This window comes from Mustela putorius, unplaced genomic scaffold, assembly GCF_011764305.1.
Source record: "Mustela putorius furo isolate JIRA1106 unplaced genomic scaffold, ASM1176430v1.1 tig00000129_pilon_pilon_pilon, whole genome shotgun sequence".
Classification (NCBI taxonomy): Eukaryota; Metazoa; Chordata; class Mammalia; order Carnivora; family Mustelidae; genus Mustela; species Mustela putorius.
In genome coordinates, this window is record NW_025421290.1 from 25,128,371 (window position 1) to 25,154,876 (window position 26,506).

General features: G+C 43.4%; 1 protein-coding gene across 1 annotated transcript in view; it reads right to left on the reverse strand.

Moving 5' to 3' along the window:
- Positions 1–8,552: 8,552 nt before the first annotated feature.
- Positions 8,553–26,506, reverse strand: part of KCNK13 (potassium two pore domain channel subfamily K member 13) — a 105,500-nt gene continuing 87,546 nt past the window's right edge. The window contains exon 2 of the mRNA XM_004739067.3: positions 8,553–9,930. Coding sequence (XP_004739124.1) covers positions 9,038–9,930 — 893 coding nt within the window. The 3' untranslated portion in view covers positions 8,553–9,037. The remainder of the gene's footprint in view (positions 9,931–26,506) is intronic.

A 26,506-nucleotide genomic window follows, 5' to 3' on the forward strand; every position in this document is an offset into this window, starting at 1 on the left:
CCCTTCATTTTTCCCTTCCTTCACCTAATGTCCTCCATGCTATTCCTTATATTCCACAAATAACTGAAAACACATGATAATTGACTCTCTCTACTTGACTTATTTCACTTAGCATAATCTCCTCCAGTTCCATCCATGTTGATGCAAACATTGGGTGTTCATCCTTTCTGATGACTGAGTAATATTCCATTGTACATATGGATCACATCTTCTTCAAAGATGTCACCCTATGGTCTTCTGAATTGCATGGTTTCTAATGATAAGTCTGCTATTTCTTATCTTGTTCTTGTGAATGCAATGGTTTTTTTTTGTTTTTTTCCCTTCAGCTGCTTTTATGATCTTCTTTCCCTTTTGTTTCTGCAATTTAAGTGTGATATGCCTGGGTATATGTGGCACGTGTGTGTGGTGGGGGATATGTTATGAATCCCACCAGCTAGGCAATCTGTGAGCTCCTTGGACCTTGGTTTCTGTCATTAGCTTTGCAAAATTCTCAGCTATTTTTTCTTCCAATATCTCTTCTGCTCTGTTCTCTTTTCTCCTTGGATTCCAGTTACTTATGTGCTAGTCCATTTGATATTGTCCCAAAGCTCTTGGATATCATGTTTTGTTAACTTTTCACTCTTTCATCTCTTTGTTTTAGTTTGGTAATTTCTATGGACCTATCTTGAAGTTCCTGGATTCTCTTCTTGGCTAGGTCAGTCGACTGATGTGCCAATGGAAGGCATTACTCATTTCTCTTACTAAGTTTTATATTTCTAGCATTTCCACTAGATTCTGTCTTAGTCATTTCCATCCACTGAAATCACCCTTCAGTTCTTGCATGATGCACACTTTTTCTTTTTGCACCTTTAACATACCAATTGTGGTCATTATAATCGTGGAAACACCTACCAGGGTGTTTCCAACATCTGTTTCAAGTCTAAGTCTGGATCCAATGACTGCTTTGTTTCTGGAGCATGTTTTTAATTGCATGCCTCGTAATTTTTTATTGTTGTTGTCGAAAGCTGACATCTTGTGTATGTCAGCAAAGACCAGCGTGAAGAGTTTGTGTGCCCATGTATGAGCATGCCTTTCCTACTGAGAAAAACTTAGTGTGGATATTCGAATTCATCTATTTGGGAGTTGGGCTGGATTTGAGGTTCATTAGTTACCCTCCGTGCACCTTGGGCTTCATGTTCCCACAGCAATATCTTATGCGTAGGATGTAACTGGATTTGCCAGAGCACTGTCTGTTGGAGGGAGCTTTTGCCTTTGCACTGTGTCTCAGAGAGGGGTTCTTGGTACACTTATCCTCTCAGCAGTGTTCTGCTGTTACTTGTTATCTGCAGTTTGTTAGCTTGGTAGGGAGGATGTTGGGAGTATTTCTGTTGTTCCAATTCAGCCTTAGTTTTAGGTAGGCACTATGTCCCGTGGGTGTTGGGGCATGGTCTTCTGCCTTCTCCTGCCTGTCCCTTGAGCTTAGCTATTGGTGCCTCACGTACTCCCGCCTTTCCCCCAGGAGCAGGGACTTCCCCCCCTCATTCTCCACTCCTAGCTGCAATAAATTTTCACCAGTGCCCAAAGGAAGCAGATTTTGTTGCCTGTTCCTCCTCTCCCTAAAGTTTTTGCTCCTTAGAAAAAATAGGAGAACAAGGTCCTGGTAGAGTCTCTTTTCCTACATGGTGGCCATTCTGTTCCCCAGGTTTGCACCATCATGGACACTTTCTGGATTTTCTCATTCTGGATGAGCTCATTCTGGATTTTTTTCTGAGTGCCCAGTGAGGTTTATGGAGAAAAGACCTACAAGAAGGTGTAGGTTCCCAATTACGATGGCTCTCCGAGGCCTCACACTGTCCCACGAGGCTGCACTCATCAATTCATAATTACCCATAATTCATTCTTACTCTAAACTCTTCTGCCCCACGTAAGTGAGTCTTGCGATTCCTCCCTCTCAGCAGATGCCTGTTTCTCCTCATATTTTGAGGCAGTTGGTTGCTCTACAACCTTAGCTCACCAAGAGTTTCCTCAAAAATGGTGAATTTGTAATTAATCCAGCTCTTTTTCGTTGTTTGTGCAGGAGTGATGCTCCTTCCAATCTCTACATCTAGGAACAGAGGCCCACACATGTCACCAAGTCATTAAATTTCCCTAAGCCTCACTTTCCTCATCAGCAAAGTGGAAATGGGGATGCCTTCCTCACAGGACTATTGTCAGAATTGAAGGACTCATGGAACACATGGAAATTCTTCATAAAGTATGAAAGATTAGGCCAAGTAAAGTATAGTTCTCATTAGATCATCATTATCAATAAGATATAATACTTTCTGAAACTCAAGATAATAAGCTGCCTAGCAGATCTCAACTTGGCTGCACATCAAAATCACCAATGAGGATTGTTTTTGTTTTTGCTTTTTTTAATTTTTAAAGATTTTATTTATTTGTTTACTTATTCTAGTTCTACTAGTGTGTGTGTGTGTGTGTGTGTGTGTGTATGTAGTTTTAGGTTTTCTACATATAAGATCATATCACCTATAGAGACAATGTTACATTTTCCTTTCTGATTTGGATGCATTTTTTTTCTTGCCTAATCGTTCTGGCTAGAACTTCCAGTACTATGTTAAACAGGAATGGTGAGAGTGGGAAACCTTGTCTTGTTCCTGATCTTAGAGGATTAGCTTTCAATCTTTTGTTGTTGAGTATGATGGTAGGCTGCGGGCTTCTCCTATATGGCCTTTGTTATGCTGAGGTATATTTCTTCTACATCCAATTTATTGCGTGTTTTTATAATGAAAGGATGATTTGTTTTGTCAAGTTGTTTGGGTTTTTTTTTGCGTTTATCAAGATAATCTTTTGATTTTTACTTTCTATTCATATGGTGTTTCACATTTATTGATTTGTAAATGTTGAACCATCCTTACATTTCCGGGGTAAATGCCACTTGATCATAAAAGACTGTATTAAATTAATTAAAACAAAGGAAACTTCCTTTTCTTCCCAAATCTTGGAATAAACGGGGCTCTTCTAGAAGTCAATCTTGCTTATTCTTTGGCTTCTGGAATGTTGTAACATATCCTCTTTACCCTCAAGGGGCTTAGGAACCACATAATGAGAGCCCAGACCTAGATCATTCCATTTATCTGCTGCGGTGATGTTGTGATGCAGATTCAACTATTCCCACATTGCAGATGAAACTAGGCTTTCAAACATTAAATAATTTTCAAGGTCTTACAGCCGGAAAATGAAAAGGCTAAAACTCAAATCCAGTCTGTGTAATTTTAAAGCTTATTCTCCTGTCTGTTATCTGAAGCCCAGCTAATTTTTATGTAAAGTGTGATTATTTATCCCTCTTATTTCAGAAAAGATTAAAAGCCATTTGAAGACAAGTGCTCTGCCTATGTAACACTATGGTTATGGAGGTAAAAATATTACAATTGTGCATGAATAAGCCTTGACAACCATAAAGTTCTAGCAATATACAAGATACTAATATTACAGCTTTCCCCAAACATTTTACTGTTTCAAATCATACAATTAACTCAGTGAATTCTGAAATGAAAGGACTCAGTGGAACAGAAATAAAGTTGGTAGGGTCTTTTGGTTTAGTATAAAACCATCACCAAAAGTGATGTCATTTAATACTCAAAAGCCATGAGTAAAGTACGGTGTGGTAAGCTGAGGATGTCAGCACAAAAACCAAATAAAATCCTTCATTGTGGGATTTAATGTCCTCCCCATCCCTGTCCCCAGTTCCCCCAGCATGTGGACAGCCAGTGCCCACTGTCTTGGTAGCTCCTGAGAGGCCACAATGCCCTGCCCTGAGAATCACTTCACTTGATCCAATGTTCCTACCATTTCCACATCACAGGTGCAAAGGGAGCACAGCACAGGGAGACTCACCCACCCTCTCTCACACTGGAACTGGTGTCCATGGGCAGGTGTTCAAATCCAAGAACTCTCCTTCCCTATGAGGTTAGCCTCACATCTGAAACTACTGTACTTTGTGACTTCTATGTAGCCCCCAATGTGGGATGTGCACCAATGATTTGGGTGAGGATGAAATGATTTTAGAGGCCCTCAGGCTTGGAATGAATTCACATCAAAGCACATAGTGAGGAAGTTATCCCCTTTCTCATACTCTTCCAGTCCTTGTGGTTGCACTACAAATTCTGTTTGGTGCTAGTGTCTTTCACACCTCCCCCACCCTTGCCAGTCTGCATTTGTAACCAAGAGAAAAGGTCTCCAGTTTAGAGTTTTCTCTAGGATACAGGATCTGGCTAGAATTTAATAACATAGTTTTGTCTTCATTTTATTGATTTTTACAGTGGCTGTATTTTCTATTTATAGTAAGTGATAAAAGCCCCCCATTTAGTTAGTGAGACAAATTTCGTTTTAAGATAAAATTAATTAAGAACTGATGAACTGATTAAAACATTAAGAAGATAACATTTCAGGCAGCATGGAAATACCCCCAAACTTGTGCCAATGATATGGGGTGAGGGTCCCATGAGACACTCCATGTCTTGGCTCTGAGGCCTCCTCATGAAAGGCCAGTTCATAATCATAGCATCAGAGAGAACTCAAGACAGGCTAGCTGTGAGCCCAGCCATGGATGAAGCCCAAAAGCTTCCTGGATGTCGAGTCAATGGGTCCCTTCATCACTCAGGGGAGACTCTGAGCTCCCGAACCGAAGGACTCAAGCCTATTTCAATGCCTTCTGCAAACAGTCACTCTCCTCTTGGCCAGTAAGCTGTAAGGGCAGAGGAACGTGATTTCTGATGGGGAGGCCATGTGACACAGTCCAGAGAAAGGGACAGAGAGAATTGATAAGGAAGGTTAGGGACAGGCAGTGTGGGGACAAAGGTGACAAGAGGAAATAGCAATAAACATTCTAACTCTAGGGAAGATGGAAGGACTCCTTGGAAACATGAAGAAACCAGTAGAGTTGAGTATGCAGGAAAATGTACATGTATGTACATGCATGTGCTCCCTATGATGTCCATGTGTATAGGACACGTCATTGTACCACACCTCACTTTCTTACCTTTGCAGATATCATGGTGCTTTTTAAAAAAGATTTATTTATTTTTATTTTTAGTGAGAGAGAGAGAGAGAGAGAGAACGCACGTGGCGGGGAGGAGCAGAGGGAGAGAGAGAATCTTGAGCAGACTCCCCGCTGAGTGTGGAGCCTGACATGGGACTCAGTCTCACAACCCTGAGATCATGACCTGAGCCGAAACAGAGAGTCAGACTCCTAATCGAGCCACCCAGGGGCCCCAGAGATCACTTTTTTTTTTAATCAGTTGAAGGTTTGTAGCAACCCTGCATTGAGCAAGTCTATTGGTGCCATTTTTCCAACAGCATTTGTTCATTTAGTGTCTTTGTGTCAGATTTTGGTAATCTTTGCACTATTTCAAACCTTTTTATTATTATTTTTGTAAGGATGATCTGTGATCAGTGATCTTTGATGTTACTATTGTAATTGTCTAAGGGTGCCACAAACTGTGCCCATAGAAGATGGCGAACTTGATAGATGTTGGGTGTGTTCTGAGTACAGAGGTGGAATTGGCAAGAGAACCAGAATTAGAAGGGGAGCCTGAAGATGTGACTGCATTGTGGCAATCTCATTTTAATGGATGAAGGGTACGTGGATGGTTCAGTTGGTACAGCAGGTGACTCTTGATCTCAGCATCATGACTTCAAGCCCCACACTGGGTGTAGAGCTTACTTAAAACTACATAAAGTCTGTAAAAAAAAAAAATAAAATAACAAAAGACCCTTAATGGATGAAGAGTTGCTTCTTATGGATGAACAAAGAAAGTTGTTTCTGGAGATGGAATCTATTCCTGGTGAAGACACCAAAGGCTTGTTCAAATAACAACAAAGCATTCAGAAACTGTTGAGAAAGCAGCAGCAGGGTTTGAGAGGACTGACTCCAGTTTTGGAAGAAGCTCTACTGTGGGTAAAATGCTATCCAAAAGCATCACGCGCCATTGAGAAATTGTTTGTGAAAAAAAGAGTCAATCAATGCAGCACATTTTACTGCTGTCTTTTTAAGAAATTGTCACAGGACCCTTCCCCACCCCAGCCTTTAGCAACCACCACCCTGATCAGCCGCTAGCCATTGACATCGAGGCAAGAACTTCCACCAGCAAAAAGATTATAACTCGCCGAAAGCTCAGATGACAGTCAGCATTTTTTAGCAATAAAGTATTTTTAAAAATATTTTATTTATTTATTTGACAGACAGAGATCACAAGTAGGCAGAGAGGGAGGCAGAGAGAGAGAGGGGGAAGCAGGCTCCCCAATGAAGAGAGAGCCCTACATGGGGCCTGATGCCAGGACCCTGGGATCATGACCTGAGCTGAAGGCAGAGGCTTTAACCCACTGAGCCACCCAGGTGCCCCAGCAATAAAGTATTTTTAAATTAGGGTATGTACTTTTGAAAATGACAAATGCCATTGCATATTTAATGTATGATAGTATGTCATAAACACAACTTTCATCTGTACAGGGAAACCAAAAAGTTCCTTTGACTGGCTTTATTTCAGTATTTACTGTATTGTGGAGTTATGGAAACTAACCTCCAGTACCTCCAAGGGGTTCCTGTACATAGGCAACAATGTTAAAGGATTTGTGGGCTCTGGATTTTGAACTCCAGTTTTATATTACTACCTAGAAATTCCCTTGTGAACTGTTCATGCCTAAGAATAACTACAGAGAGGCTTAAATACATAAATTCCTAGTTTGCCATTTTGGGGGGCAAATGTTATTCCCATCATCCATTGTAAATGTGCCACACTTCACTCCTTACACTGGTTCTCAAATGTTTCCACCAGGGAACCTCAACCCTGAGCAAAAACAAACTCATTCTCCAAGACCTTGAGAAGACTCCCCGAGAAAACGAAAGTTCAAAAAACTTTTTCAGGGCTAACTCAGAAGTTTATTCCAGTTTTGGATCCTGTTTAAATAGAGGCACGTGTTTTGATACTACATCTCTCTGCCAAAATCATTTAGTACACTGACCTTCTAGGAAGATGACACTCACTTACACCCATGCTCCTTGGCCCCCAGGCACACTCCTGAGGTCTAGGGACATGGGTCGGAGAAGCAAGGACCTTTGTGTCAATCCCTGTACCTGGAATGTGGAGATCAAGAAATCTCCCAGAACAGGGACCCAGATCCTCTCCCTATCCCCATGATGCTTTGAGCAGGGCAGAGCCCCTGGGGAGCTTGGTTTGCAGCCTGAAGTTCTTCCTGAGGGCTTTGGAATAGCTCCAGAATGCCTCCCTTTAATAGAAATACAAGGTAAGTCATGAAGATCTCTGACTTTGGAGCTGCACTGCCCTTCGTTCAAAGCCCAGGGCTGCTGCTTATGAGACCCCTGTTCTTGCATACTTTTGGCATTGTAAAGAAAATATTTAGGTTTGCCAGCTGGAAGGAAAGGCAGCTCAGCCGAAGACAGAGCAGAGGAGGGCTCTGAAGTTGTGTGAAACATGGGTGACGAGCCTGGATGTCCCCGTCGGGACACTTGGGTTCCCCTAGGTGTTCGCTGGCAGCCTGAAGAGTTCAGAGTTCTTGTGTCTAAAACACAAGAAAGTTGTATGGGATGCTTCCCAAGGTCCTCCTGGCTCTAATGCTTTCTGCTTATCTCGGTTTCATTAGACGTAGTTCTCTGCTTGCTTTTCTCCTGAGGCCCGACCTTTTTCATTTCTAAAATAGCTGCGTGTACCATCCTTATCTTATAAAATCAACAACTACCTCTTATTAACGTTGCTCCCAAACCTCAAAAGGTTCTCTCCTGAATTTATGAAGATCAACAGCCTTTGTTCCCAGCATGGACATTTGACTGGCTCCGGAGGTTATGTAACTAGACTTGTTACAATCCCAGAAGGCAGAACCGAAACAAAGGACAGGAGAAGCCAAATTTTCTTATCTGGCCTAGAATGTTTCTCCAGCCGAGAAGTCAAGATGATGCTCGTATCCCTAAGCATTAATTTCTTGGTGTTTCCTTTTTCTCTGCGCACAATAAATGCCCGTTTAATTAGATACTCCCTGTCCCTAAGCCCCACCGTCCATAAGGAGCACTCATGTCATCTTAGTTAATAAAGCGAGGATTTATTCAATTTCAGTTCTAGTAAATAGTCAGCCATTATCTCTGCAATAGGCCCCAAGCCCTGGTTAAAAAAAAAAAAAAAAAAAAATGACAGGGTCTCTGCGACCATTTGGAGGGAGAGCAGTAAGCTATATTCTTTCATTACAATAGTGCGTCTCTCCACTACTTGGCTACAGTTTCAAGGTCTGAAGCTGAATTCCATTTTCTTACCACACGGAGGTCCCACAGACACCTTAGCCCAGCATTAAGATCTTTTTTTTTTTTTTTAAAGATTTTTTCTTTATCTGACAGAGATCACAAGTAGGCAGAGAGGCAGGCAGAGAGAGAGGAGGAAGCAGGCTCCCTGCAGAGCAGAGAGCGCGATGTGGGGCTCGATCCCAGGACCCTGGGATCATGACCTGAGCTGAAGGCAGAGGCTTAACCCACTGAGCCACCCAGGTGCCCCCGGCATTAAGATTTTAACAATAAAAGAAAGGAAAAGCAAAAAGCAGAGAAGCAGACACAGTGAATAGAACAGGTGACTTCCCTATCTGTGCCACTGGGGACGAATCTGTTCTGAAGGAAGCCCAGGGCCCAGATGTCAGGTGAGACATTCCCCCCACTAGTTCGAAGGGGCAGGGAAGGGTGGAGAATCTGGTTTCACAGAATCAGGACTCCATAGGAACGGGATAACCTTCGTTTGGGATTTTTATTTCCAAATGAAGAACAGAGCAGCAGGAAACAGAGGCTTACTTAAACCCTCCCTCCCTTTGGCAGTTCAAATCCTGGAGGCATATGGGTAAAGGAACAGGGCCAAGGTCTTGGGCTGCTTTGGTGATTCATTCTTAGGACCGATTTAGACCTTAGAGGAGAAAAGCTTTCTATGGCTGGGTCTTCAGAGGGTGATGGGACAGCTCCAGTATGTCCACTCTCCCGGTCCCCACGCCCAGTGTCCAGTCCTCTCTCCTACCTGTCCCCACTGGTCTCTGCCAGCCTGTTGTTCATGATCGCAAAGGCCCCCACCCCGCCTGAGAACTCGTTGTCCCGGGACAGCACGCTGGCCTGGGGGGGGCAGCCGTTGGCTGTCTCCGACAGCTGCTTCTGGAGGATGGCCAGCGAGACCTTGTTGGCGGCCAAGAAGTCCTTCATGGAGATCATCTCCCCTGAGAGTCGCCGCCCATCTGTGTCGCTGTCCATCACCCCGTCCGTGTCTATGGAGATGTTGCACCTGTTCTGGACATTGCCTGGCATGACCACATTCCTCCGTGATGGGAGGAGTTTCCTCTGGCATTGTTGACAGCACCCCCCATCCATTTTCCTCAGGATCCAGTTCACAGACTGTTTGATGATGATGGAGATGACATTGAACAAGGAGTAGATGCAGCAGACGCCCATGAGGATGAACATGAAGTTGGCGAAGCGGTAGAGATCTTGGCTGTCATACTGGGCGTTCTGGCTGCTGACAAAGTCTCCGAAGCCAATGGTGCTGAAGGCCACAAAGCAAAAGTAGAGTGAGTCGAAGTAGCTCCAGCCTTCGATGGAGGTGTACATGGCTGAGGCACAGCAGGAGATGAGGAGGGAGGCCACGCAGAGGATCAGCATCACATAGTACACGGAGGGCTTCCAGCCGGCCAAGCTATCTGCCTCGCTCCTGCTGGAGTTCTTCAGGCTGTCCGGGGGCAGGGCCCCTCGCCTCTGGAGCTGCCGCTGGTGGCATGACTTCATGATGTAGGCGATGACGGTGATGAGGCGCTCCAGGAAGAGGTTGAAGAACAAGATGGTGCTTGCACACCCAATGAGACCATAAAAGATCAGAAAGATTTTTCCTCCTACTGTCGCTGGAGTTGTCATCCCAAACCCTGCAGGAGACAAAAATCAGAGGAGAGAAGAGTGAGGGAACGCAGTCAGGGTCTTAGCTGTCATGGTCGGCAAAGGACCTGAAGAAACAGCTACATAAAGTACTCACTCCTAGCCTTTCTAGGAACAAAGGGGAGAGCTCTCATTTCCTTTTGAAGACACTCAGTGTTGTTCAGAGCTGCGCTGTTGAAAGCTTGTATGGGGCCACTGTGTAAATCAGAAAAAGGCACATCTTCCTCCAGGTGGATACAGGCAGCAAAAAAAATGTCTGGGTGATGAAAATGTGAGCTGGATTTCAAGCCTCCCCTCTGGACTCAGCTAGATGTCCTATACCGTACACAACCCGAACAACGATACTCAGTGGACACCGTTCAGACAAAGGTTCATACAGAAAATCGGCTTACACAGAGACTCATCAAAATTCATTTATTGCATAAATACTTATTCGGTGCCATTCCAGGAACTAGGGATTGAACTGTAGAAAAGCCAGATCTGGTCCCTGCCTTCATGGAGCTCTAGCCTGGTGAGGTGATTACTACACTGTGTAGGTGTTGTGCTGGAGGAAGTACAGTGTCCTATGGCAGCAGCCAAGAGTGGAACCCTTCTCAGACTTGAGGTTCTAGAAAGACTAAGCAGGGATACTTGAAAGCTACAGAGGAGTTAGGCAGGCAAGGAGAGGGGTGTGTGTGTGTGTGTGTGTAGTGGTGGTGGTGGTGATAGTAGCGTTCGAGGTGGAGAAACAGCCAATCCTAGCATCTGTAGAAATGAGAAATTTGTTCAAGATGTTCTCATCTTTTGAACAAAATTCTTCAAACATATACCTTCTATTTTGGGAGTGAACACTAAGGTGTTGATTTTTATGGTTTGATCAAATAGAAAACATCTCTCTTGCCTTTACCTCTTACTGCTCACAATTTCTACCTTCTTGACCTTTCTACCCATGCACACAGACATGTTGCTAAGAATACCACCTCCAGGACAATAGGCATCACTAAGAACACCAAGAAAAAGAGAAGAGCAGTGATTCACTCGGTGTTTCTCACTGAGTGGTGCTTGGGGTCAGCTCACCCCGAGGAACATGGAATCCTTCTAAGCAAATGATTCTGTAACCACAAGAAGTCTGATCTGTTTGAGGGGACGGGCATCAAAGACTCTGAATACAAATGCCATTCAAAAAATAAGTACTGAGCTTGCCTCCCTGGGTTCAGCCTTTCATTCAAACCAAACCTTCTTGTTTCCATTTTTTCTTTATTATCAAGTTCAGGTTCCTAACTTGGGCCCCATCACTGGGATCTTGTGGACTCAACCTTATCCTCTTTCCTGATGACAACCTACTTGTCCCCAAGCCAAAACTTTACTTCGTTGCAACAGCTGCCCATGGCTGCTTCCCAGTGCATGCTGGGAAGTGGTCAGGTCAAACCTTGCTGTGTGGGGGCTTTCTGGGGTCATGACCTCCTGCTGTCCTTGGGCAGAGAGCCAAGGGGTCACCCTTCCCAAACACCTAGCTATACATACTGTGTTACCATCTGGTTTTTCAATTCAATTTGATTTTCCTTCCACAACCCAGAAGGGTCTACACGAGTAGACCCTGTTAACAGCCTATAACCAGAAGACTGGAGGAAGATGGTGAATCTAGCTTTTTAGCTGGATGGGACAGGATGATGTGGTAAGGAAGGAGCGAGGGGCTAGAGATACTTCCATTGGAAGTTATGGTTATGGACCCTAATGGTAGAGAGAAGAGTAGAGCCTCACCTCTTCCCTGGGAACTCGCCCTGCAACTGTTGGCACTGCAGGTTTCACTTATTAGGTATCTTCATTATGTAAAGAAATATTTTGTCTTGGGGCATCTGGGGGGCTCTGTTGGTTGAACATCTGACTCTTGGTTTCAGCTCAGGTTGTGATCTCAGGGTGGTGAGATCAAGCCCTGTGTTGGGCTGCATGGTCAGTGTGGAGCCGGCTTGAGATTCTCTCTCTCCCTCTCCCTCTGCTCCCACCCCACTCCCCTGCCTCTCTCAAATAAATAAATAAATCTTTAAAAAAAAGAAATACTTCTGTCTTTGCTGTGTTCTCTCTGATTAGTATCTTTCATTCTTATCCTCAAGCTCAAGTTGTAACAAGGTGGTTGTAAGAGTGGAGAATTTAGAAAAAACTGACTGAGTTTAATGACTGAGCTGAGAGCAATGTCTTTCTCTCCCAGGCCAAAGAACACTGAGGAGAACTAAGGTGTCGAGTAATTACTTCCTGGTTATCCTCGGATGTTGGGACACCTCCTCTGGCTCAGTGAAGCAGTGAAACTTGCAAATCTTTCTGGACTAAGAAATGAAATATGAAGGATAGAGCCCTTGCCCCAAAGCCATAAGGCCAGATGGGTCTCACAACTTTTATCAGTGGAGGCAAAACTGAGGCAACAAGCAGGAAAAAAAAGAGAAACTTTTATCCAGGGCCTTTTATTGACCCAACAATATTCCAGGAACTGAATAAAGGCATTGAAAATGGGGAAAGCCAGAAACAGCAAGGGAGGGGGAGAGGGAGGTTCCTGTCAACAATCAGAGGAGAGCTTTCTCATGTGGCACAAGATTTAAATGGGCAAATGTTTGCTTCTCCAAAATATTCCTTTCTGATCCTAGAGGTAACTTAATAATTTTAGTCTGGGAGAGTAGGGAAGTTAGGTATAGCTCTCAGCCAAAGTTGACAACAGTAATTTATTAAGCACCTGTGAAGTTCAAGGGCCAGCACTAAGTGTTTTGGGCCATACAATGATTAGCCGGACAAGGTCCTTGACCTCAAGGAACCTCACATCCAGGCTAGGACAAACAAACTGATATCTACAAAGCAAGGAATAGAAAAGTCAAGGGCCAAAATAAAGGCATGACAGAGTTATCTGGCTTCAGCAGCCCGAAAGTCACCTCACTTGGCATGAGTGACGTACCGGTTCATGACCAAAGCCAACTGACAAGCTTGGTCAATGGACTTCCAATGAATGACACATCTAGGTGATGTGGGGACATGTTCCAGGGATTTAAAATTTCTAGATTCTGTCTTGTTTATTTGGTTTTAAAGCATTCAATTTGATTAAAGAACAGAGAGGCCACGAGTTTTGAACACCTACCATATTGAACTGGGAGCCGCCATTTTTTCAATCAGCAAAACGACAGCAAACGGCCTACGTGGGAGTGCGGGGGAAGCACTGGGAGGCAGCCTCGTATGGTCTGCAGGGAGAAGGGTTTCTACAGCATCTACTGCTCTCAAAGATTAAAAGTGTGGAAGCTCATAACACAGGATTTTTTCATAGAAAGCCTTCCCTTTTTTGATCACCATAACACTGAACATTAGGGATGCCTGGAACAGGAAATAAGAACCTTCCAGGTCCCTCTTGGGGGAAAAAGACACAAGCATCACCAAAGGTCTGCTCTCTGCCGAGTATCACTGTCTCCTTGCTGTCATTTGACAGATGAGAAGACTACAGAAGCTAAGTAACTTGCCTAAAGGTGGAAAGTCAGAATTAGAACCTAGGTTTGTCTCTCACTCTTGTGCTCTTTCCACCTGACTGTGCTGAGTGAGTGCCAGCCACTGTCAGGTGTAGCATCAAGAGAATTGAGGGAGGGAAATTAACCAAGCGTCTATATTTCATGCTTTACATAGACACCAGACCACAGCGGCTGCCAAATCCAGTACCCAAATCAGGCGATTGGCTTGCATCAGATATTGAAACCCTACAATTTTCATTTACTAAAACACATGTTTCTGAATGTATGTGTGCCTCTCCCAACAAGTGATGTAATTAAGTCAGTTTTAAAAATGTGCTACACCCCATGCATTTCGGTCTCCGCGTGTTTCACAGGCACACAAATGAAACTGATTGTCACAGGTGGTGATTTTCAGTATATAATTTATTCTCTGTGCTTCAAGCCTGAGGTCATCTGATTTGTGTCCAACCCCTGAGTCTAGGAGTGCCTGAGCTAGCTGACTGAGGACCAAGGGCTCATGAGTTTGGTTTGGAGTCCAAGGACTCCAAGGAAGCTTGCCTGGCAGTCCACTTCATTCTGGCTCCCTTGAACCATTTCAGGTCTGTTTCAATGTGACCCCTGGGGGAGCTCCTGGGACCAAACCAGGCTCCTTGGTGTCTTTGGGGCCAGGAAGGAAGCAGCTAGAGACTGCCATGGTCCTAGTCAACCCCAATAGAGCTTTTCATTTAAACCACAAAGAGAGGAGAGCAGACCTGTAGTCTCCTAGCATGTTATGTCTATTCTGTTGACCAACATTAAAAAAAAAAAAAATTAACCAAGGTAAAACACTGAAAAGCTCTGCATGATGTTCTTTTCAAACATACAACAGGTAGAGAGAATACTATAATAAACCCTCATTTCCTACTTCCAACAATTGTTAACATTTTGCCAATCCTGGTTCTCCTATCCCACACCATCTTCTTGATTTGCTGGAATATTTGAAAGTAAATCCCAGATATCACACCATTTCATCCATTAAGAAGGATGCACTGGGGCATCTGGGTAGCTCACTTAGTTAAGCATCTGACTCTTGATCTCAGCTCAGGTCTTGATCTCAGGGTTGTGAGTTCAAGTCCCATGCTGGGGCTTGAAAAATAAATGTAAAAAATAAGGATGGGTCTGTAACAGATAAGAACTTTATTTTCCCAACATAACCACACTACTACACCTAATAAAATTAACACTAATTTCTTAAAACCCAGTAATACCTAGGCCATATTCAAATTTCTCAAAAATATCTTTTTACAGATCTTTATGAATCAGGACACCGGCAAGGTCCAAGCTTCATATATTTTAAGTTTCCTTTACTCATTGACAGCCTTTCATTCCCTCCCATTTTTTATGCCATTGATTTGTTGGGTAAAAGCGTCCTATAGACTTCAGTCACAATTCTTTCTAGAAACATTTTTAAAAATTATTTTATTTTATTTTTTTATTTGGGAGAGGGAGAAGCAGAGTCCCCACTGAGCAGGGAGCCCAACATGGGGCTTGATCCCAGGACCCTGAGATCATGACCAGACTGAGCCACCTGGGCAACCCCAGAAACATGTTTTTTAAAATGTCTATTATAAGTGCCCTCAGATGCAGCAGAAAATCTCAAACGCTGTACAGAGACATAGAAATTAGCATAAACTGTCTTGAAAGCAATTTAGGAATGTCTCAGTCATCTTAAAAACCTTTGTATCTTTTTCTGGTTTTTTTTTTTTGGTTGTTTTTAGAAATATGTCCCCCCAAAATATCAGAAATATGACTCATTATGTACACTGATGTTCACCATATCTTTGTTATTAATAATGAAAATCCTCAGCAACTGAAATGTCAGGTAGTAGGGAAATGACTAAATAAAGTAGCCATTAAAATGAAGTCATTAAAATGACATATTCAGAGAGTTTTTAATGACTAGAGAAAATGTAAAGTGGAGAAATGCAGAATCAAAGTGTGTGTGCGGAGTGACTCAAGCCTAGTGCGTGGGGCATCCCTGTAAACTATTTGTTGGGTGAAGGAATAAACTTTCTCAAATGCATTTCTGCAACTCTATATACATGGTAGCAGTGAAGATATTGTTTTTGGTTTCCAGTAATAGCAAATCATAAATAGAGGTGACTTAAACAGGAAGAGGATATAAATGATCTCTCAGAACATGAAACTTGGAGGTAGGGAAGCTCCAGGGAGTAATTGGGTGGCTAGTCAGATGGCTTTCCAAATGATCTATGAACCCAAACCATTTCACCTTTCTGGCTCTGGCCCTGTCAACAGGTTGGACTAGTTCCTCCCCATGTCAACAACTTTGGGCATTAACTCTTCACACACTAATGTCCAAAGCCAGAAAATATGTTCCTGCCTTGTGTAGGTCTTTCTAAGAGCAGAGAATCCTTCCCAGAAAGTTCCTGGCAAAATTCCCATTATACATCATTAATTAGTATAAGCCCTCTTCTCAAACCAATTACCTGGTCAGGGTTTACTGGAGTTTCTAGGGAAAGATATAGACCCCAGAACCAAGTTCTGCCACAAACATATACAGAAAAAAACAACATAAAGGGAAAGAGACAAAATTTTTAATCAGGTTGTTTCTGTGTGGTGACAATTTGGGTGATTTTATTTTTTGTAATGCTTTATATCTTTCATTCCTTTTATTTATTTATTTATTTATTTTTCTTTCTTTCTTTCATTACTTTTTTTTTTAAGATTTTATTTATTTATTCGACAGAGAGAAATCACAAGTAGGCAGAGAGGCAGGCAGAGAGAGAGGAGGAAGCAGGCTCCCCGCTGAGCAGAGAGCCCGATGCGGGACTCGATCCCAGGACCCTGAGATCATGACCTGAGCCGAAGGCAGCGGCTTAACCCACTGAGCCACCCAGGCGCCCATCTTTCATTACTTTTAAGTGAGAAAAATGTGTTAACATATTCTGGAAGGTTTCCTCAAATGGCAGGCAAACACCTCCCCAAAACAATTATCCCTCTTGATTCATTCTTCTCAACACACTAAGAAATTGAAATTTGCCTTGCATAAACTTTTCATCCTCTTTTGATTTGGAAGTTTTAAACCTCTTTAAAAAAAAAAAAAGATTTATTTATTTATTTGAGAGAGAAAGATCACAAGTAGGCAGAGAGGCAGACAGAGAGAGAGAGGGATGCAGGCTCCCTGCCAAGCCCAGTGTGGGGCTCGTTCCCAGGACCCTGGGATCATGACCTGAGCCGAAGGCAGAGGCTTTAACCCACTGAGCCACCCAGGCGCCCCTCTGTGGGTGTTTTTAAACAAGACCTTCAAGTTTTAATTGGGATGGAAAATGGGCAAAAACAGACCCCACAGTGGGCCACCTGGGTGGCTCAGTCAGTTTGGGCTCAGGTAATGATCTCAGGATCCCTGCTCAGCGGGGAGTCTGCTTCTCTGCTCCTTCTCCCACTCCCCCTTCCTCTCCTCCCACTCACAGCGCTCTCCTGCTCTAAAATAAATAAATAAATCTTAAAAAAAAAAAGAGAGACTCTATGGATTATTTTTATGGGGGGCATGGAGGCAGGGTTTGGGGCACCAATGATGGAATACTTGAAGATCTTACCAGGCATAGTCTTTATGTGGATTGTGGAACCACAACTTGTAGAGCCGAGAGGAATGTCACAGCTTTCTAGTCCAAGCTGTCTATGTTATCGGGGGAGGAGGGAAACAGAGGCACTGAAAAGCCAGGTAATCTTGAGGGGTGGAGGCTTGGCTTGAATCCAGGTTCCCCATCCATATTGCCCTCCCTTACTCTTGTTGCCTGTGGTAAATTGTTTTTCAAAGATGATTCTGAGCAAACTGCTCCCATCCCTGTAAGAGATAAAGCCTATTTCTCTTCCCCTTAAATCCTGGATGACCTTGAGAGTTGCTCTGACCAATCATATGTTGCAGAAGTCATGCTGCATTAGTTCTAGGCTTAGACAGTAAGGAGCCTAGGAATTTTATCTTTCTCTCTCTGGACCCCTGAGTCACTGTATGCAAAGTGTGACCATTTAGCTGGAGAAAGAGTTCCAGCCCCCTTCCAGCCTCCTCAGATACTCGGTAAATCCATCTTGGGCATTCCAGCCCCGGTCAAACGTGAGATATACCAGCTGGTACCTCGAGGAGCCAGAGAACTACCAGCTGAACCCAGCATATCCACAGAATTGTGAGATATGTCCATGATTCTTGTTTAAGCCACTCATTTGGGGCAGTTGACTACATAGCAATGAATAATGAAACATCTTCTCTCTTGGGCTTGCAATTTTTTCACCAGGCATGTTCTCCCCACCATTTCTGGGTTGTTCCAGCACATCCCTTCATGCTTCATTGATAATTGAGTATAAGGGATTTTAAAGAGTATCAAGAGGAGGTCTGCAAGGAGTTTTGAATTTAATGGAAATTCCACTTGTAAATCAAGCAAATTCTTGAGCCTGTGTGATATTAAGAAACAGACACCAGCCGAAGGCACTGGAAGGGTGGGATGAAGAAGGCATTCTACTGCTGATACATATTTAGGTCATTTCCATCTTGGGGCTATTAGGAATTGTGTTTCTATGAATACTCTGGTGCATGTCTTCTGGTGAACACACATACATATTTCTCTTGGATACCCATACCAGCAGTGGAAGTGAGGACTCATACGATATTATATGTTCAGCAACGTGGATGCTCTGATTTACCCCACCCCCATCAAAGTATGAGAGTCCCAGCTCCTTCATATTCTTGCCAGTATTCATTTTAACTATTCTGGTGGGTACACAGTGGTCTTAAATAGCATTTCCTTAATGCCTATTAAGTTAAGGATCTTCTCATAGATTTTGTGGTCATGTGGGCATCCTCTGTAGCATGACTGTTCAACTGCTTCGCCCATTTCCTTTTTTTGTTGTTGAATTCTAGGTGACACAGAACAGTGAATCTCTAGGCCCCCGGTGGGTTTCCAATTTGCTCAGTGAATTTACTGCCCCATCTAAGCAAGGGCATTTGTTCACATGACCTTTGGCCAACCTTATCTTGCACAGCACTCATTCCTCCAATGAGTTATTTCTAACATATCTTTTTTTTTTTAAGATTTTATTTATTTATTTTGACAGAGAGAAAGATCACAAGTAGTCAGAGAGGCAGGCAGAGAGAGGTGGGGAAGCAGGCTCCCTGCTGAGCAGAGAGCCCAATGTGGGTCTTGATCCCAGGACCCTGAGACCATGACCTGAGCTGAAGGCAGAGACTTTAACCCACTGAGCCACCCAGGAGCCCCTATTTCTAACATTTCTTATGCTAGCCACTATCCTCTACAGAGTAGATTTTGGTAACAACATTTATAGTGCTTAACAGTGACCTCTTGAAAGTAGATTACAGAGTAGACACAGTCATTGATGGTTAACTGCCTCTAGGATATAAGTTGAAGTTAGTTTACACAAAAGTACACTTACCTGTTTATAATGAAGTGTCTTATGGTAAGTGACCACTCAAACAATGTAAGACCAGAAAGTACTCATGGTAACACCATGTGAAAATCTTCATTTGACAAACCAGGGTTTGAACCCTTAACTGGAAGTTCTGGCCATGCACCAGATACTGACACATTTGTTCTGTGAAAATTAAGCAATTTCCATTCACCTCACACTTGACTAACCCCTGTATCCTGGTAAATCAAAGGAAAAGGTACAAGCTAATCACTCAAAATCCTACTTCAAGACCTTCCACAACTTTTAAAAGTCACTGCCCTCCCATCCCAAACACTGTTTGTTGAGTTCCACAAGACAGAATTCTGCCAACAAACAGAATTTCATTTTGGCTTGATGGGGTTTCACACCATACCACGTTTGTGTTCACCATAATTTCCCTGATACAAACTTAAAAAAAAAAAAAAAAGCAGTTCCTACCAATAATTAAAATCAAGCTAAGAATGTCTCTCCTTGGATCTGGTTCTTTCTTCAAAAACCACCACTGGAAAACTCCCAGTTTAGCAACTTAGCTAAAATGGGGAGAAGACTGGACTCTGTCCCTTTAGAGAAAGTACTGCATGCTAGGAATTAAAAAAAAGAAATGAAAACACTTCATGGAGTGCCAGAGTGGTGATGGGGGTGGCCCTTAATAGAAACTTGGTGTAACAAGAAACTGGGACAAATCGGTCCCTTTGGACGCCTGTACAGGAGGTACGGAGGGAGAGGTGTGCATGCTGCTGGAAGACATAGGGCGGCCATCTGTATTTCACAGGCTGTGAGAAGCATGGATGAAGTTTTATGAGTCTTCTCAAGAAAACGCTTGAAGACAAGGGCTTATGAGGGTCAAGCGTTCACCATCAGAACTTACTTCCTCTTGGATCATTTGTAGATGTTGAAGAGAGAGCCGTTGGAGGCAAGTGTTGACATGACATTCAAATCAGGCAATAAACTTATGAGGTTGTAGGCATTGTGCCCAGAACGTAGGCAGGGTGGGGCAGGGGTGGGTGTTTAGAAGATAGCTTCTGCCCTCCAGGAGCATCAACCCTGGTCTAGGAGAGAAAGTACTATAACAACACACAAGAAGGAAACCTGCACTAGGTTGTTTGTCAAGTCAAGTAAACTCCTTTTTTTCTTTCTTTCTTTCTTTCTTTCTTTCTTTCTTTCTTTCTTTCTTTCTTTCTTTCTTTCTTTTTTAAATTTATTTGCTAGAGAGAGAGTGCATACACAAGAGTGTGAGTTGGGGGAGGGGCAAAGGGAGAGGGAGAGAGAATCTTAAGGGGAGTCCCCGCTGAGCTTGAAGCCTGAGGTGGGGCTCGATTCCAAGACCCTAAGCTCAGGGCTGCAGCCGAAATCAAGAGTCAGATGCCTAATGGACTGAGCCACCCAGGTACCCCAAGTAAACTCCTTTTCTTTATTACCTTTTTAAAAAAGATTTTATTTATTTATTTGAGGGAAGAGAGAGGGAGCATGAGTGGGAAGACAGGCAGAGGGAGAGGGAGAAGCAGACTCCCTGCTGAGCAAGGAGCCTGACACGGGCCTCGACCCCAGGACCCTGAGATCACGAACCCAACCAAAAACAGATGCCTAACCAACTGAGCCACCCAGGTGCCCCATAAACTCCCTTTTTGAGTCACCTGCAAAAACACAAGAGAGAGATGGAAGGCTGCTGCCAAGCTTCAGGGAAGATGGATGTTCTGATCATACCTTTATTTACAGTGTGAGAATTCCCTGCAAGGTGAGTGAATAAGATAGAAGCAAACCATGGTCACTTAGGACAAAATTCTTGAACTTTAGTACACATGAATATTCCCAAAGAAGCTTTTTAAAGACTACAGATTTTCAGATCTTGCCATCAGGAGGTAGAATGGGACCAGAAATCCAGCATCCTAAATTAGGTCCCATAGTGATTCTGGTACACGGACCACAGACCCCACTCAGAGAGATACCACTAGCTGGCGTTAGAGCACAGGCGTGGGAGGATGGAAAACAAAGGTCATGTCTGCTTGGGTAAGATTCTAAAGTAGGGCCCCATCAAAACCAGTGAAGGGTATGATGCTTCCAGGATCCTAGAGGCAAAGGCAACCTTCATTTCTTTGGGGTATGAATATATGATGCCAAAAACATTCAGATGATACATTATACTTGAATAAGCTGTCTTCAGAAGTTCTGGGATAGCTATGGGGCCAGAACAGCAGCAGACTAGACAGCTGTTCCCCTTCCTTTGGACTGGTGGACTTCCAAAGTAGTCAAGGACTTCCTACTTCCTCCATTACCTATGGTGACAAAGGCAATGAAGAGAAGAAAGTGGCACTTCCTTCCCAGCAAATCCATTTTCTGGGATGGAACCAGGTGGGTGCCACTCATGGTTTATTTTTGTAATATGAGGTTTTGGATTATTTGGGTTGTGGGGGAGGAGGGAGATGCAGGAGCACAACGGAGGGCTGAGGGGGGCATTGGTTCTAACCCAGCTTTCTGCACGGGCATTTGCTTATTAACACCTGCTGCCTTGGGAGCTCACTTTGGTAAAGAAAGAGACCCAGATTCCATGTTCCAGGCAGTGCTTTCAGCCTCTAGTACCCGAATCACTGGTTCCAGGAATACCCAAGGAGCTTGTTAGATACGGACCCCTGAGCCTTCCCTACTGGATCTGAATCTCTGGGGCTTGAGAGTTCCCTGACTGCATATCAATGATTACCGTAGAGCTGGAGAATCACTGTTCTGGAGTTTTCCATTCAAGACAGGAGTGCTCAGTGATGTAGTAGACCAAAGGAGGGCTGGCAAGAACTTCCTGCTTTTAGGAATTTGATACCTGCACCCTATTTGCAGTTAAACAGTTCCTACCTTCACGTCTGGTGGTGAGAAAAGCAATGGAAATGCTGATTTGGGGGAATTTCCTCCTTCATTCTATGACCTGCCAATTCATGAGTTCTCTGGGTCCTTAAGAACAAGGCCATTTGACTGTTTACTCCAGCTCCTTGAGACATCAGATCAGTGACGTAAGCGGATGAGGGCGATGGTGGTGGTTTAGCATGGAGCACTCATTGTAAGCCAGATGCCATGCTTTGCACTTTGCACAGACTCACTTCTTCAATCCTCATGCTGACCTTGCAAAGCGCGAATATTATGTCCCCCTCTTGTATGCAAGAAGCTGAAGCACACAGAGATGACAGAACTTGGCTTGGAGTCCCAGAGCTAGCTAGTTAGAGGCCTGGGTTCTAGTCCAGACTTGTAATAATGTAAGTGTGTGATGCACCACTTATTCTGGGTTTCCCGTTGGTAAAATGAGGATAGGGTGGCCCAAATGAACTCCAGGGACAGATGGATTCCAGTATTCTGTGACTCGGGTGTGCAGAGCACAAACTCTATCATCTCAGGATTCTGGGAAGCGCTCACCTTGTGTCTCTAAGACTCTCCTTCTATAGGCCAGGCAGGTGACATGCTAGATCATGTGAAAAACATTTCGATCTGTAACATTTCTCAAAGGCAAAAACGTCACAGGCTGATTTAAAGCACTTCTCAAAGCAGCCCGGCAGTGGAAGAGAAATGACATCTTTGCTGTATGTGGTGGTATTTTTCTGCAACAGTTACTGTCGTGGACACATGTTCAGGGTTCTTAAGAGTCCTGATTTCTCTGGGATTTGCTATTTTTCGGATTATCGTTCCTCTCTCATTTTGTTAACAGCACAGCCTCTTTGACAAAAGATGGTATCGTAGGTAGTAAAGATTAAACAATTTTTCAGGTAATTTCTGAGCTGGGGGATGTTTCTAGACTCCTCAGCAATGAGTCACTTACAGGTAAAAAATGAATTATTGGTCTCCTGTCCATAAAAGCCAAAAACCGGGGTGTGAGACATAAGGATTCTGGAAATCATTTGCATTATGACAAGTCACAATAATTTCCGTGCTCAGAAGGTAATAGAAATAAGCCTCGCGGAAATCAGAAGAACGTCAGCGCCCGCAGAGGAATCTGACGAATTTTGTTTTCCTGGGAGAGAACGTGGAGTTGTGGGGGGCAATCAGTTCTGGGTTTGATGCCTTCTCCAGCCCTTTTCCTCCTCGTGAACACTGAGCTAGTATGATGGCTGGAATTAGTGCTGTCATTAGTTCTGACTTTGCCCTCATTTGAAAGGGGGGAAATCATCTGATTTACCTCTCTTGGGGAAGTGTCCCTGTTCCTAAGGTTCTTTTTTTTTTTTTTTTAAGATTATTTATTTATTTGACAGAGAGAGATCACAAGTAGGCAGAGAGGCAGACAGAGAGAGAGGAGGAAGCAGGCTCCCTGCTGAGCAGAGAGCCTGATGCGGGACTCGATCCCAGGACCCTGAGATCATGACCTGAGCTGAAGGCAGCGGCTTAACCCACTGAGCCACCCAGGTGCCCTGTTCCTAAGGTTCTTAACTTGTACAGCAGGACACTGCTCCTTCAAAGCAAAGCACCAACAATTACGTTCTTTCTGGAGTAAAACTGCCCTGCCCCAGAGTCTGAAGAAATGGTTAAGCAGAATGTGACTACAAGACTGGGCAGGTAACTGATCACAGGTGCTTCTCCTTCAGCATAAACGAGAAGGTCCAGCTCCGGGACCTGTTGAGGAGCTGTGAAAAAAAAATCTTCATTTTGATGGGCATCTGGGTGAAGTACAAGTCAGTCAGACTGCCTTTTCAAATTGCTTGCTGCTGGTGAGAGGGATGTCAGGCTCCTGTGGGTGAGTGGCAGATGGTACCCACTTCGGACAAGGCTCCCTTCTTCTGCTTGACCTGGAAGGTTCCCAGCCCGCCTTCTCAACACCCTCTCTCTCCCCTCCCCACAGCAGCTCTATAGCCCCTTGGTGGGATCCTAGTGCTTCCAGAAATCCAGAATATTGGTTGCTCTCTCATCTGTTACGATTTCACTAAGATGTCTGAAGCAGCGAGAATGGAGCATGGCCTGGGCATAGAAAATCATATACGACTTAAGAAATAAATGTGTTGAAGTCCTAGCCTCAGCAATCAGACAACAAAAGGAAATTAAAGGCATCCAAATCGGCAAAGAAGAAGTGAAACTATCACTCTTTGTAGATGACATGATACTATATGTGGAAAACCCAAAAGACTCCACTCCAAAACTGCTAGAACTTGTATAGGAATTCAGTAAAGTGTCAGGATATAAAACCAATGCACAGAAATCAGTTGCGTTTCTCTACACCAACAACAAGACAGAAGAAAGAGAAATTAAGGAGTCAATCCCATTTACAATTGCACCCAAAACTATAAGATTCCTAGGAATAAACCTAACCAAAAAGGCCAAGAATCTATACTCAGGAAACTATAAAGTACTCATGAAAGAAACTGAGGAAGACACAAAGAAATGGAAAAATGTTCCATGCTCCTGGATTGGACGAATAAATATTGTGAAAATATCTATGCTACCTAAGGCAATCTACACATTTAATGCAATTCCTATCAAAATACCATCCATTTTTTTTCAAAGAAATGGAATAAATAATCCTAAAATTTATATGGAACCAGAAAAGACCTCGAATAGCCAAAGTTGGTGGCATCACAATTCTGGACTTCAAGCTCTAATACAAAGCTGTCATCATCAAGACAGCATGGTACTGACACAAAAACAGACACATAGATCAATGGAACAGAATAGAAAGCCCAGAAATAGACCCTCAACTCTATGGTCAGCTAATCTTCGACAAAGCAGGAAAGAATGTCCAATGGAAAAAAGACAGCCTTTTCAATAAATGGTGCTGGGAAAATTGGACGGCCACATGCAGAAAAATGAAATTGGACCATTTCCTTACATCACACACAAAAATAGACTCAAAATGGACGAAGGACCTCAATGTGAGAAAGGAATCCATCAAAATCCTTGAGGAGAACACAGGCAGCAACCTCTTCGACCTCAGCCGCAGCAACAACTTCCTAGGAACATCGCCAAAGGCAAGGGAAGCAAGGGCAAAAATGAACTATTGGGATTTCATCAAGATCAAAAGTTTTTGCACAGCAAAGGAAACAGTTAACAAAATCAAAAGACAACTGACAGAATGGGAGAAGATATTTGCAAACGACATATCAGATAAAGAGCTAGTGTCCAAAATCTATAAAGAACTTAGCAAACTCAACACCCAAAGAACAAATAATCCAATCAAGAAATGGGCAGAAGACATGAAAGACATTTCTGCAAAAAAAACATCCAGATGGCCAACAGACACATGAAAAAGTGCTCCATATCACTCAGCATCAGGGAAATACAAATCAAAACCACAATGAGATATCACCTCACACCAGTCAGAATGGCTAAAATTAACAAGTCAGGAAATGACAGATGCTGGCGAGGATGCTGAGAAAGGGGAACCCTCCTACACTGTTGGTGGGAATGCAAGATGGTGCAACCATTCTGGAAAACAACATGGAGGTTCCTCAAAATGTTGAAAATAGAACTACCCTATGACCCAGAAATTGCACTACTGGGTATTTACCCTAAAGATACAAACGTAGTGATCCAAAGGGCACCTGCACCCAAATGTTTATAGCAGCAATGTCTACAATAGCTAAACTATGGAAAGAACCTAGATGTCCATCAACAGATGAATGGATAAAGAAGATGTGGTATATATACACAATGGAATAGTATGCAGCCATCAAAAGAAATAAAATCTTGCCATTTGCGACGACGTGGATGGAACTAGAGGGTATCATGCTTAGCGAAATAAGTCAAGCGGAGAAAGACAACTATCACATGATCTCCCTGATATGAGGAGGTGGAGATGCAACATGGGGGGGTTAAGGGGGTAGGAGAAGAATAAATGAAACAAGATGGGATTGGGAGGGAGACAACCATAAGTGACTCTTAATCTCACAAGACAAACTGAGGGTTGCTGGGGAGAGGGTTGGGAGAAGGGGGGGTTATGGACATTGGGGAGGGTATGTGCTATGGTGAGTGCTGTGAAGTGTGTAAACCTGGTGATTCACAGACCTGTACCCCTGGGGATAAAAATATATTATATGTTTATAAAAAATAAAAAATTTAAAAAAAGAAATAAATTTGTTAGTTGTAATATGGTAACATACTCTCCCCAGCCTACAAATCTGCCCTATAAACTCATGAAATTTCCTATGTGTTATGGACTGACCATTCAGGAACTTGCAAACTCCTATGTTGAAACCCTGTTCCCCAGGGAGATGTATTAGGAGGTGGGGCTTCAGGGAGGTAGACAGACCAGGAGGAGAAGTTAGCAGTCTGAAAACCGGAAGGGAGCTCCAGAGCCCAGCCTGACCTCAGACATCCCACCTCCAAAACAGCACAAAAAAAATTTCTATTGGTTATCAGTCAGCCAGTCTATGGTGCTTGTTACAGCAGCCTAAGTCTGTATGTTACTATGTTACTATGGTACCCTTATGCACTTTGCATGACCTAGAATCTCCTAGAAACATCTGGCAAACATCCTCGTATTTGCTATGAACATAAACTCTAGACTTAGGGAACCAAAGCTCCCTACAGAAAATGAAGCTTTTCTTCCCTCTTCTTCCTTCTTTCCTTCTATTCTGGCCTCCTTCTCCCCTCCTTCCATTTCTTTAAAAGATTCTTTGGAGACATACGGCTCATACCTCATTCTTTTTTTAGAGGCACCTTCTTGGTTGTATCTAGAAGAATCAGTGCTCTGTAA